At 44.4% G+C, this 13,823-nt stretch overlaps 1 protein-coding gene and 1 pseudogene across 2 annotated transcripts; both read left to right on the forward strand.

Moving 5' to 3' along the window:
* The first annotated feature begins 3,885 nt into the window (after positions 1-3,885).
* On the forward strand, positions 3,886-12,587 carry LOC122701438 (SH3 domain-containing protein C23A1.17-like). Of its 2 annotated transcripts, XM_043914381.1 has the most exons (3): positions 3,886-5,563; positions 5,594-6,129; positions 11,917-12,587. In XM_043914381.1, exons 1-2 carry the CDS (start codon positions 4,090-4,092, stop codon positions 6,079-6,081), a joined length of 1,962 nt encoding a protein of 653 aa, XP_043770316.1. In that variant the 5' UTR covers positions 3,886-4,089; the 3' UTR covers positions 6,082-6,129; positions 11,917-12,587. The 2 variants fall into 2 exon arrangements, with proteins under 2 accessions (XP_043770316.1, XP_043770315.1); XM_043914380.1 differs by having other exon boundaries at positions 3,887-6,129.
* On the forward strand, positions 7,092-8,882 carry LOC122701441 (annotated as a pseudogene).
* Positions 12,588-13,823: the final 1,236 nt, after the last annotated feature.

Consider the following 13,823-nt stretch of genomic DNA (forward strand, 5'->3'; position numbering starts at 1 on the left):
GGCAGTAAAAACTGGAGAAGATGACTGCTACTTTACGTGTGAAACTAGCAAAGCAAAACTCCAAGGAACATGAAAGATGAAGGTAACATCACACCACCAAATGATCACAAGAATCTGCCAGTAACCAAATCCAGAGACACTGAGATCTTCTATTCACCCAATAAATAATTCGAGTAGCTGTTTTAGGGAAACTTAAGTGAGTTTCAAGAAAACACAGAATGACAATTCAGTAAAATCGGGAAAACAATCTACAAACAAAACGAAAGGTTTAACAAATACATAGAAATCACAAAAAAGAACAAAACAGAAGTTCTGGGCACTTCCCTGGTGATACAGTGGTTTAAATCCACCTTCCAATGTAGGGGACTCAAGTTTGATCCCTGGTTGGAAAACTAAAATCCCACACATCCAGAGGGCAATTAAACCCTGGTGCAGCAACAACTGAGCCCACATGCTGCAACTACTGAAGGCCACACACTCTAGAGCCAGTGCTCCACAGCTAGAGAAGCCCTCGGACCACAACTAGAAAGTAGCCCCTGCTTGTTTGCAACTAGAGAAAGCCCTCATGCAGCAATGGCAATGAAGATCCAGTGCAGACAAAATAAATAAATAAACAGAAGTTCTGGAGCTGAAGCATACAATGAATGAAATGAAAAATGCAGTCGAAAGCAACCACAGATGGATCAATAGAAGATTCTGTGAGATAGAAGATAGGAAACTAGAGATTATCCAGTTAGAGATCAAAGAGAAAGGAATGAAAGGAACCTATGTGGTCCATGGATCCATAAAAAAAAAAGAAGTATTTCCCAAATTATTAGTTTCAAAAGGAAAAGAGAAGGAGAAGGCAGAAAGTTTATTTGAAGAAGTAATGTCTGAGAACTTCCTAAATCTGTGGAGCGATCTGGGTATCCAATTTTGTGAAGCTCATGGGTCACCTAACAAAGTCAGCTTAAAGAGATCCTCTCCAAGGCGCATTAAAAAAAAAACAAACTATCAAAACTCAAAAACCAAGAGAGAATCTTAAACACAGCAAGAAGGTGGGGAAAAAAGCCTGTAACTTACAAAGGACCTCCTTCAAGCTATCAGCGGATTCTCAGCAGAAAACTTAAATGCCAGAAGACAGTGGGATGATACACTCAAGAGTGTTCAAAGGAAAAAGCAAAACAAAACCTGCCAACCAAAAGTACTTTACTGGCAAATCTGTCCTTCAGGAATGAAGGTGAGATAAAGCCTTTCCCAGAAAAATCAGAACCTGAGGCAATTCATCACCACTAAACCTGCTTTATAAGAAATGCTGAAAGGAAGTTTCCAAGCTGAAATGAAAAGATACTCATTAGTAACATGAAAACATGTGAAAATATACAACATACGGATAAAAGTAAGTATACAGTCAATTCAGAATATCTAAATACTGTGATATGATGAAGTGTTAACCACTTAGCTCCTTTTGCTTGGGGGTTTTGTTTTTTCCTTTCAGCACTCTTGAATATATCATCCCACTGTCTTCTGGCATGTAAGTTTTCTGCTGAGAAACCACTGATAGATTAAGGGAGTTCCTTTGTTATTAAGGTTAAAGAACAAGAGTATTAGAAACAGCTATAATAATTTGTATAATAATTTGTTAATGAATAAATAATAATGAATAAATATAAAGAATAATGATAATAAAAATAATGAATAAAGATAAATTATGACATCAGAAAGATAAAAGGTGGAAGTAGGGGGGAAGAGTTGTCTGCAATTGAAATTAAACTGCTATCAGCATAAAATAGACGGTTATATCTATAGGACATTATGGGCAAGTCTCATGTGCAAGCCTCATGGTAGACACAAAGCAAAACCCTACAGTAGATTCACAAAAGCTGAAAATGGCTTTAGTGTAGTCAACAAAGCAGAAACAGTCAACAAAGCAGAAGTGGATGTTTTTCTGGAATTCTGCTTTATCTATGATTCATCGGATGTTGGCAATTTGATCTCTGGTTTCTTTGTCTTTTCTATTCATAATGGAAAAGAATATAAAATATCTTGTGGCTCAGCTGGTTAAGAATCTGCCTGCAATGTGGGAGACCTGGGTTCGATTCCTGGGTTGGGAAGATTCCCTGGAGAAGGGAAATGCTACCCACTCTACTATTCTAGCCTGGAGAATTCCATGGACTGTATATTCCATGGGGTCACAGAGTCAAACACGACTGAGTGACTTTCACTTCACTTTCATATACAGACAGATATACATACGAATTACTTTGCTATACAGCAGAAATTAACATTGTAAATCAACTACATACTGCAATTTTCAAAGTGCAGCTTAAAGTATGTAACATCTTGTCACGGTATATTTCTCGTTGTTTAGTCGCTAAGTCGTGTCAGACTCTTTCATGACCCCATGGTATATTAGCACTATGTAAAACCAAAGAGAGACCAACACCTTTCAACTAAAAGGCATTATCATGTAAAAGAAATCTATTATTTCTGAAATTTAAATCCAGGTAGTATCATGTTAGCTACTGGAAAGTTAACAAGCAGTTGCTCATTTTTCTTCTGGTTGATGAACGCCTTCCCAGCCAATAAAGGAATCAATAAGTTCATTAAGTTATTGACTTAATAAAGAAAAAAATACTAATCTGGGGTGTGAAAATGGCTTTCTCTGAGAAACTATATTGTTACAATTACCTAATCCCTACCTCATATCAAGGACTCGCCACACCATTGATTTTCAACAATCCACTGCTGAAAGTCTTTGATCTGTGCTCCTATATAAGAACTACTTTTTACTATCAGGAAGTAAAGCAAACATTTCTTCCATAAAAAGAATAACTTAAAAAATGTATTTTCTCAAAAATATCCTGTGGTTTGGAACTTCTCTGGTAGCTCAGTGGTAAGGATTTGGTGCTTTCACTGTCAGGGTCTGGGTTCAATCCTTAGTGGGGGAGCTAAGATCCCATAAACCCCTGGGTGCAGCTAGGGGTGGGGTGGGGGGGAAGATGTTAATGAGTTACTATGTTGAAAAATTGTAAAACGCGGCAATTTTCCATTTTAAACAAGATACACTAAGAAGTGTATTTTAATACTATTATTGATGTTTGTTTCCATTAAGACCAAGAATGTAAAATTGTAACAAATTCTGGTTTTGTTACAAATACTCTACAATAAACTCAAAACAAGTAAATTAAATACACCAATTTTTCAATATTTTTTCAACTAATTTAACACTATAAGGAAAATTAAAATTTCCTTGGTGGCCCACTGGTTCAACTGCAGGGGGGGCAGGGTTCTATTCTTGGTAGAGGAAGATCCCACATGCCTCACAGAGTGGCCCAAAAAAAAAAAAAAAAAAAAAAATCCCACCAAAATAAAACTCAAAACAAAACTAAAAAAAATTGGAAGGAAAATTAAAACAGAAAAAACTTAAAAGACGGGGGAGGGGCAGGGGAATTCACCTCTAGGTCTGATCTCTAGGCAAGCAAGTAATCGCCCAGTCACTAAGAGGCAAATAGCTAAGGTCCGAATTAAGATATCTATCTACAGACCCTAACCACGTCTTCACCAAAACCAGGGAAAGCCTTTAACTCTGAAAGTGGTAGCACCTGACACCAAGCCGCATTCCTAGCTGGGAAGTGGAAGTTACTGCAAGAGTCCTTGCCCTTTGCTCTCCTTCAGGATTTCGCCCCCGTTCTGGAAGGCGGGGGCTCGAGGGAAAGAATGTAGATACGTCTTCCTACGGCGGGGACACCGAGCACGTGAGGTGAACGCTCGGTTCTTCGAAGGTCCTAGGCGGCACACGCACACGCGACTGGAGAATGCGGAGGAAGCACTGCGCATGGGGAGAAGGCGGCCCGGGTTGGGGGCGGGGCGATGGGTGGGGCAGACTGCGCATGCGCCCGGCTCTGAGGTGACGCCATTTTTTTTTTTTTTTTCCTCTCTACGCGCAGGTGGGTGGTGGCCGAGCTTTCCCGAACTCTCCTCCTGCCTCCTTCTTGGCGCGCCCCCAACGCGTCGCCATGGCGACCCAGCGGCCCTTGCCCGCCTGTGGCGACGCCGCTTACCTGGTAGCTTCTGCGGACCCGGCGGCGGCGGCGACAGTCGGAGCTCATGGAGGTTTCGGTTAACCACGTCGCCAAGACCAAGGAGCGGTCGTGCCTGGGCCGCTGCAAGCATTTCTTTTGGCTGGGCGTCACCTTCGACACGGTGGGCGCGGCCACGCTGTTCACCGGGGTCTTCTCCCGTTTGCACTACTATGACATATTCCTCTACCTGGGTGCCAGCATGATCTTCCTCAGCCTCCTCTGGTGGACTTTCTGGTACAGCGGTAACATCGAACTGTCTTCTGAAGAGGCCTTGAACAGCCCCTACCGCCTGCCCTCCGCATCCACGCTGGAAGTCCTGAGCCAGACCATCAACAACCGCTTCACTTTCACCATAGGCAGCGTTTCCAGCACCCTTATGCGGATGCGGCGGCGGCGGCGGCGGCTACGCCAGAGGTTCCTGGAAGGGCAGACAGCTCTGGATATGACCGTCACGGGCCAGGTCGAAAACCAGCTAGACCAAGACAAAGACCGGGAGGAAGGGGCCGCGGAGAAGGGCGAGGCTCAGGACTTTGGCAGCAAGGATCTCCCCAAACCCGAAGCTATCAAAAGTTTTAAGGAAGCTTGCTCCCAGGTGCCCGATGCTGGTGACCTGGGCCGTGAGGCTAGTCTCCCAAAGTTCGTTAAGGGACCGTCGACCAGTCTGGTGCAGCCATTCACACCGTCTCCTCTGGACCAGCCTCCAACTCCAGTCATCCTGACTTCTAAGAGCCTGCCCGTAGTCTCCTTGGCTTCTATGAGCCAAACTGCCCCTATTCTGACTTCGAAGAGCCAGCCTGTAGTTGCCTTGGCCTCTACGAGCCAGCCCCTTGCAGTGACTCTTGTCTCTAAGAGCCAACTTGCAGCCCCTTTGGCCTCTACTAGCCAGCCTCCACCTCTCCTGACTTCTAAGAGCCAGTCTGTAGTTTCCTTAGCTGTAGTTTCCTCTACAAGCCAGCCCCCTGCAGTCACTCTTGCTTCTACAAGACAGCCTGCTGTCCCCCTGACTTCTACTACTCAGCCTCAGGTGGTCTTTGCCTCTAAGAGCCTGCCTGTTGTCTCCTTGTCCTTTGCAAGTCAGCCTCTGACCATACTTACCTCTCAGAACTACCCCCTGATGCCTGTGACCTCTCAGAGCCAGCTCCCGGTGCCTGTGGCCTCTGAGGGCCAACCCCTGGTGCCTGTGGCTTCTGAGGGCCACCCCCTGGTGCCCAGGGTCTCTCAGAGCTACCCCCTGGTGCTTCCGGCCTCTCAGAGCCAGCTCCCGGTGCCTATGGCCTCTGAGGGCCACCCCCTGGTATCTGTGGCTTCTGAGGGCCACCCCCTGGTACCTGTGGCTTCTGAGGGCCACCCCTTGGTGCCCAGGGTCTCTCAGAGTTACCCCCTGGTGCCTAGGACCTCTCCGGGCCAGCCCCTGGTACCTAGGGTCTCTCAGAGCTACCCCCTGGTGCTTCCGGCCTCTCAGAACCAGCTCCCGGTGCCTGTGGCCTCTGAGAGCCACCCCTTGGCGCCTGTGGCCTCTGAGGGCCACGCCCTGGCGCCTGTGGCCTCTGAGGGCCACCCCCTGGTGCCTATGACCTCTCAGCGTCAGCTTCAGAATCTTTTGGAGGTCTGTCAAACTGGACCACCACCTCTTCAGGCCTCCCAGTCGTCGAGTCTGTCCACCATCTCTCTGCTCCAGGTTCTGCCCACCGAGTCTTTGCAGACCCAGCCTGTGGACCTTCAGGTGGCCCAGGCTATTCTGGAGCTTCAGACCGTGTATCACACCCAGCAGGCCTCCCAGAGCACCTCTTTAGTCCAGGAAATTAGACCAAGCCAGCCTCCATCTGCCCAGGAGTTTCACACAGAGCCAGTTGCTCTTGAGACCCCGCCACCAGCGGACCAGGAGCTAAGTCAGGACCGTCCTGATGCTGCGGCCCTGCCTCCTCAGTCTCCAGCTCCAGCTGCTCAAGCCCAGCAGTCAGAGCCCTCCGGGCTGGTCCCCACCCTGGCCCAGGAGAGGAAGAGTCGCTCCATCTAGCACAGAAGCAGACCCCAGCTCTCTGAGTGGCCCTCAGGCCTCCGCCAAGTAAGTGATTTAGGAGGAATACCTGCAGTATTCCTTAACTGTTTCCAGGTCCGTGTTCTGGTGGTTTCCTCAACTGCCTCTGTTCAGACACATAAAGTTACTGGAGGTGAAGTGACCTGTTCCTTCAGGGATTTGATTATTTGAACTTAGGTAGGTTTTTGAAACCTAGTGCTCTGAGTGGATGAATTGTTAAGGCTTTATGGCTCTACCAGCTGGAGGGTGTTAATTACCTTCACTCAGGAGTTCTAAGGTTTGGGGGGGGTGTGAAGGTACAAGTTTCTGAAACAAGATAAGTTTAGGTGGTACAGGACACAGCACAAATAGCAGTGAGCCTTCTGGTGGAGAAGATCTTTTCAGTTCTTTTTCAATCTTTTTGATTATATGAAGGAGAATGTCCTTAGTTTGGGGTTACTGATCTCTAACACCTCTGTGATGCTTTGGTGGGCAATACCTGCACCCAGCTAGGACTTAATACCATTCATATTAACAAAGTTATTTTAGTGGATAACTTCTATCTATGCCCAGTATTATTAATTTCTTTCTTTCCAATAGTGATGGTTGCTTTTTGAAATCCACTTACTTAACTAAAATTATTTTACATGAGTCAACATAAAGGTAAAAATTAATCATGGCCTGAATCTTGGAAAGATTCTGAGATTTGGAAAACATTTTGTTATTTGTATTAAATCATATACACTTATGTACCATAGTACACATATGGATATGTGTACTGAATCACACGACCCTTTATGCTGACCTATGAGATGAATGTTATGGTTAAGACAGCTGAGGAGGAGGTTCATTGAACTCCCAACTGACCCCTTGTCAATTAGAACAATAGAAGAGATCATGTGAAGGTCAAAATTGGTGACCCTGCTTCTCAGTGGTTTAAGTGCCGAGTGTCAGTATACTGGTCTTTGTCTCTAACCCCGTGTGATAAATTCCTTGAGGGGGTGCAAGGAGGAAGAGTATGGAGCAGAGCAATACTTTGAGATTATGTTAATGCTCCTTATTTACGTGCTACCAACATATTCCAGAAGGTGTTCATCCTTATTTCATATTGACTGGTTTCATCTCTGACGTGAAATACAACTGAGTATTAGATGGAAGTCAAACCCTTAATTTCCTTGCAGTTTTCTCCAATTCACCTTTAAGAGAATGTGTAAGTTTCTAGGTATACACACACACACACACACACACATATATATTCTATAGATAATCATAGGGGCAAAGCATTTTAGCTCTTTTGATTTTTATACAATCTGGACTTGTGGATTCTAAAATGAAATACATTCAGTGATTTAGGTTTCTTTTTTTTAAACAGCAAAACACTAACAAATTGTAATAATTCCATAAGTTAAAGATTTAGTGTTATTGAAAAAGATCATTTTCCCATTAATTCATATGATTGAAATAATTTTCCATACAATTCTTGAAGGAGCGTTTGCTAAGTGCCAGGAATAATGGTGAACATATATAAACACAAAGGTTGCAGACCTTGCCATCAGAAAGTTTAGAGAGCATGTTCTTTAAAGAGAAGAACACTTTAGACAAGGAAGGAGAAGGGGTAGCCTGGTGTCTACCCCTTATTTTTGACAGGAACTGTCGTGCAGAGCCTTTCAAATAATTAATTCATTGGCCTGGCATTTGTTGAATTTCTATCAAGTGCCAGGCATTCCATTAGGTGTTAGAGATTCAGAGATAAGTTTCCCCTGTTCTCCAAGCACTCAGTGTTTATCAAGGGTGGCAGATCTAGGAATAATTAACACAGTGAAGATCCCCTGGAGGAGGAAACAGCAAACCTGCTCAGTATTCTTGCCTGGAAAACCCCATGGACAGAGGAGCTGGTGGGCTACAGACCATGGGGTAGCAAAGAGTCAGACATGACTGAGCGACTGAGCGCACACACACACACACACAACAAGTGCTGTAACACAAGTCTACTTGGTCTTCCAGAATAGAGGTGTGGGCTGGGTGAGGGATTTTTGATCTAAAGCCAGTGCATAGCAACGAAGACCCAGAGGTATCCATTGGATGAAGAAGACGGAAAGAACATTCCATGCATGGGGAAAAATCAACAGAAAGACTCAGAGGTTTAACAGTCCGTGACCTGCTGGGGACACACTTGGGAAAGGATAATCTGAGGCTGTAGTCAAGAGTGCTTGGGGGTTTTCATTCCTGGTGGTCGGTTGTCGAGGTTAGTGGGCAGTAACTGAGCCAAGATGCTTCGGAATCTGCTGGCTCTTCGTCAGATTACCCAGGCAGTTTGAGCATAAAGTTCCAGGGAAACAAAAGCTGTTTGAGGAAGGTAATGGCATTCCAGTGCATCTGAAAAGTGGGCTAGCTGATGCCCTCCTGTATAGAGCCACCATGATTCTTAAAGTTGATGGACTGGCCTATGCCATATATCGACTGACTATGACTTCATTTCCCAAGAAGCAGGATTGACTTCAGTTTATCCTCCCAGCAGTCACTTGGCTCAACTCTGTTCAGCTCACCATGAAACCAGTTATCTGATAAATAACTGAGTTTTGGGGGGATCAATATTTATTGACTTGTACTAACCGCCACCAATAAAGCAGTCTTTACCATGAAAAAAAGAGTTCCTGGGACTCCAAGATTGGGAGGTGAGAAAGTGAGAAATCTTTGCAGGCCTTCTTGTTTAAAAATTGCTTATTTATTTTTGGTTGTTCTGGGTCTTTGTTGCCCTACATGGGCTTTCTTTAGTTGCGGCAATCAGGAGCTACTCTTCATTGCAGTGCACAGGCTTCTCATTGCAGTGGCTTGTCTTGTTGCAGAGCACAGGCTACAGGCACAAGGGCTTTAGCTGCTCCGTGGCATGTGGGATCTTCCTGCACCAGGGATCGAATCAGTTTCTCCTGCATTGGCAGGTGGATTCTTATCCACTGTACCACCAGGAAGTCCCCTTGCTGGCTTTTTAAGAAGGGTAATTGCGTTCATAATTCTACCTGCGTGCTCCGTTATAAAGTAATGGCAATAGGCCAATAATTAGCGAATGATTGCTAAATTCTCTCCCAGCTAGTTCTAAGCTGAAAACAGCCCTCTTTGATGTTCGCAACAGTTTCTGACTGGAGTGTAGGCTCTTTGGGTATTCACCCTGGAAGACACTGTCAGTGCTTATTTACTTGGGCACAGCATTTTCCTTTGGCTACAAAGGTGGTTGCCAGGCCCTTTCTAGCTTCTTGGACAGCACTACCATAGAAATGAGTATTGTTTCCCCAAGGAAAGGGAAGCGTAGGCAAGGAAAGCTTTTTTTATATATATAATTTATTTACTTATTTTTGTGTGTATTTCTGTTTTGGCTGTGCTGAGTCTTCATTGCTGCGTGCAGGCTTTCTCTAGCTGCAACAAGTGGGGATTACTCTCCGGTTGTGGTGCACAGGCTTCGTATTGCAGTGGCTTGTCTTGTTGCAGAGCACAGGCTCTTGGGTGTGGGTGCTTCAGCAGTTGTGGCTCACCAGCTTAGTTGCTTCATGTCATGTGGAATCTTCCTGGACTGGGGATCGAACCTATGTCCCTTGCATTGGCAGGTGGATTCTTATCCACTGTACCACCAGGGAAGTCCCAAGAAAAGCTTTTTATTAAAAGAGATAGCTTGTACACAAAGGAAAAAGTGGAAAAGAAAAAAACACACAACTACAAAACAAAACTTTCAGCTCCTGGAGTAGAAAGGGTGAGTTGCTTTTATGACAAAAGGGAGGGTTTGTCTGATAGAGCACTGATGACTTCCAGAAGTCGTCAACCTTCTTTGGTTATCAGCAGGTTGCTCCGGAATAGGGAGTGCTTCTGTGAGGGGAAGAAATGCATGAGAATTTTCTGTAAGAAAGCACAGGAACAGATAAGGTTACAATTTATAGTTGAGCTTCTTGTCTTGTGGCAACTAGGTGTACTCCTTAGTGTAATAGAGATGAAGTTAATCTTTCATTCCCGCTGGCCCGGTTTTTTGTCTCTGAGCCCCAGACCCCTGGGGCGTTTGTTCTTTAGCTCATAAGGCCTGTTTTTCTCAAGGCCCTTGCCCGGTCCTTTTCCAAAATGGCTATGCTCTTGTCTTCCTGTCTCAAGATACCATCAGGTAGGATTGACACCATTTTGATACATTTCTTTATATTGACAGTAGGATGAGTACTTATCTAACATGGAGGCTGAGACTTCCTTGGTGGGAACTGAGATCCCACATGCCATGTGGTGAAAAATAAATAAATAAAATAAAATGGAGGTTGGCAATATTTTTTTCTATAAAAGCCCAGATGGTAAATATTTTAGGCTCGGTGGGTCAAAAGGGAAAATCTGGGCTATTACGTGGCTGCTTATATAACAAGAGAGTAACTGCTCCAGCCCACCCCCACCCCCATTCCCACTCACTGGGGGGTGGGTTGTACAGCTGCTTTGACTCCAGTTGCCTCAGCTGGAATCACCCACCTGACCAAGAGCAGCTGGCCTAAGGCAGAGGGAGACTGGCCTGGCCAGTCAGGTTCGCAGGCAACATGCTGTATTTCACTCTGCCCCAGTGACACCCAGGTCCCAGGGTGCATTCTCTCCTCTCGGAGAACCCGGCCCATCTCCTTGTCATCTGCTGGCCAGAGGAGAGCTGGTCTGCCCAGTCCCTGACTCCCCGATTGCGATTCCACCATTGGGTGCCTGCCATCTGCCGACTGCGGAGTTTAGAGTGCTCAGGTGGTAGCGTTCAGGCCCTGAGCAGACCGCTGGCCAGGCAGGCAGGCCCTGGGAGCTCTGGGGAGAGCAGGAGTAGAAACTGGTGCCTGGGCTTGGTCTTGGAGGCTCACAGCCACAGCCCACAGCAGAGCAGGTGTGGAGACTGGGAAGAGGCGCTGCTGGCAGCTGGTGAGTGGAGGCCAGATGTGCTGCCAGACCCTAGGCTGCTCAGGCCAGCCCCTCGCAGCGCAGAACTATCCCGCATCATCAGTGTGAGGTTGAGAAACCCTGATCTAGAATAAAAAAAAAAATTATGCTATAATTCATGAAATGCTTGAAGAAAAATCTTGTTTTGATCCTCAGATGACTCATTGCCTCTTTTTTTTCTTCTTAAAACAAAAACAAAAAAACACCACACCAACATTTATTTGGCTGCAGTGGATCTCTGGTTGTGGCATGTGAGATCTAGTTCCCTGACCAGGGATTGATTCTGGGCCCCCTACTTGAGAACGTGGAGTCTTGGCCTCTCGACCCCCAGGGAAGTCCCAGATTCACTACCTCTTAAATAGTAGTAGTCACTTCTCCACTAGACCATGAGGATCTCATTCACTTTTGTTTTATTCATCTTTGTGTTCCCATTTTGTATAATTTGGAATCAACACACATACACACACACGGGGAATTTGTTAATAATAGTAGCTAGCATTTATTGGGTGTTCATACATTGCCCACTGTGCCAAGTAACTTACAGGCTTTATCTCATTTGTCACAACAATCAGAGACAGGCACCACTCTTATCTCTACTTTAAGCAAAGGAGATTTGATTTTGGAGGGTTATGTAATTCTTTCAATGTCATATAAATGGAGAAGCTGGAATTGATATATAATTAATGTATAATTTGTTATAAAGTATATATGATATGCTTTCCCTGCAAGCAATAGTTATTAATGAGCGTTTTTCTTAAGCCTGTTAGTTATAACAAGCTGTAATACCCTGGATCAGTCTGTGGCTTAGTTCTCCATTTAAAGCTCTACTTCCAGAGAGAATGAAAATCAACAACTTTTTAAATTTTTTGTTCCACTCTCATCTCAAAATTGCTTTTTTCTTTCCAGAACCCACCAGTATTCCTCCAGATTTCAACACCAAGTTTGTAAAAGCACAAATACTTACCTTCGCCTCATTTTGGAAACCTCCAGCTGGAGTCCTGACCTATCTCAGACCAGCAAACGTAACCAGACTGCCTCTGCCAAGTATACGTTTCAGGGTTGGGGAGAATGTTCCAGCCTCAGATAATAAAGACATTATCAGAATTTTAAGCCATAATAAACTGTGCCAATGAACAGTTTGTTGAATAGCCCAAATGAACTTTGTTTTAAAATAAGTTAGTTTTTAAAATAGATTTCTCTTGTGAAAGCATTCCAGCATTCTAAGTGGAAAATAATGTCACACACTTTGGGTAAAGATATAAGGACAAATCCCACAGAAATAGACATTGAAAAATGTGGCTTCTTTTTTAAGGATACCGTATGGCCTCATCAAGCTATCAGAAAGATTAGTACAATCAATGTATTACAATTTGTATGTTCACTTGTTTTAAATAGCAGGAGTTTCCCTTTTTCCCAAGGATTTAAAACTGCTGATTTGATTGCATATATTAATGATAACTTCCAGATGTTCAAGCTGGTTTTAGAAAAGGCAAAGGAACCAGAGACCAAATTGCCAATATCCGTTGGATCATCAAAAAAGCAAGAGAGTTCCAGAAAAATATCTATTTCTACTTTATTGACTATGCCAAAGCCTTTGACTGTGTGGATCACAATAAACTGTGGAAAATTCTGAAAGAGATGGGAATATCAGACCACCTGACCTGCCTCTTGAGAAACCTGTATGCAGGTCAGGAAGCAACAGTTAGAACTGGACATGGAACAACAGACTGGTTCCAAATAGGAAAAAGAGGATGTCAAGGCTGTATATTGTCACTCTGCTTATTTAATTTATATGCAGAGTACATCATGAGTAACGCTGGGCTGGAAAAAGCACAAGCTGGAATCAAGATTGCTGGGAGAAATATCAATAACCTCAGATATGCAGATGACACCACACTTATAGCAGAAAGTGAAGAAGAACTAAAGAGCCTGTTGATGAAAGTGAAAGAGGAGAGGGAAAAAGTTGGCTTAAAGCTCAGCATTCAGAAAACTAAGATCATGGCATCTGGTCCCATCTCTTCATGGCAGATAGATGTGGAAACAGTGGCTGACTTTATTTTTCTGGGCTCCAAAATCACTGCAGATGGTGATTGCAGCCATGAAATTAAAAGATACTGCTTGGAAGGAAAGTTATGACCAACCTAGACAGCATATTAAAAATCAGAGACTTTGACAACAAAGGTCCATCTAGTCAAGGCTATGGTTTTTCCAGTGGTCATGTATGGATGTGAGAGTTGGACTATAAAGAAAGCTGAGCACCGAAGAATTGATGCTTTTGAACTGTGATGTTGGAGAAGACTCTTGAGAGTCCCTTGGACTGCAAAGAGATCCAGCCAGTCCATCCTAAAGGAAATGAGTCCTGAATACTCATTAGGACTGATGCTGAAGCTGAAACTCCAATACTTTGGCCACCTGATGTGAAGAGCTGACTCATTTGAAAAGACCCTGATGCTGGGAAAGATTGAGGGCAGGAGGAGAAGGGGATGACAGAGGATGAGCTGACTGGATGGCATCACCGACTCAATGGACATGGGTTTGGGTGGACTCCGGGAGTTGGTGATGGACAGGGAGGCCTGGCATGCTGCGGTTCCTGGGGTCGCAAAGAGTTGGACACGACTGAGTGACTGAACTGAACTGATTAATGATAATTAAAATTCATGTGGGACTGTTCTCCTTTTATGTTCTTCCTTTGTATCATTGGATTATTTATGCAAGAATGCTCTAATATAGGGATAGTTTCTTTTTTTAGATTTCCAATTACAAGCAAAAGTACGTGGCATGGTATGTTTTATCAAACCTTCCAAAAGTGTTAG

Source organism: Cervus elaphus, chromosome 10, assembly GCF_910594005.1.
Source record: "Cervus elaphus chromosome 10, mCerEla1.1, whole genome shotgun sequence".
NCBI classification, from domain to species: Eukaryota; Metazoa; Chordata; class Mammalia; order Artiodactyla; family Cervidae; genus Cervus; species Cervus elaphus.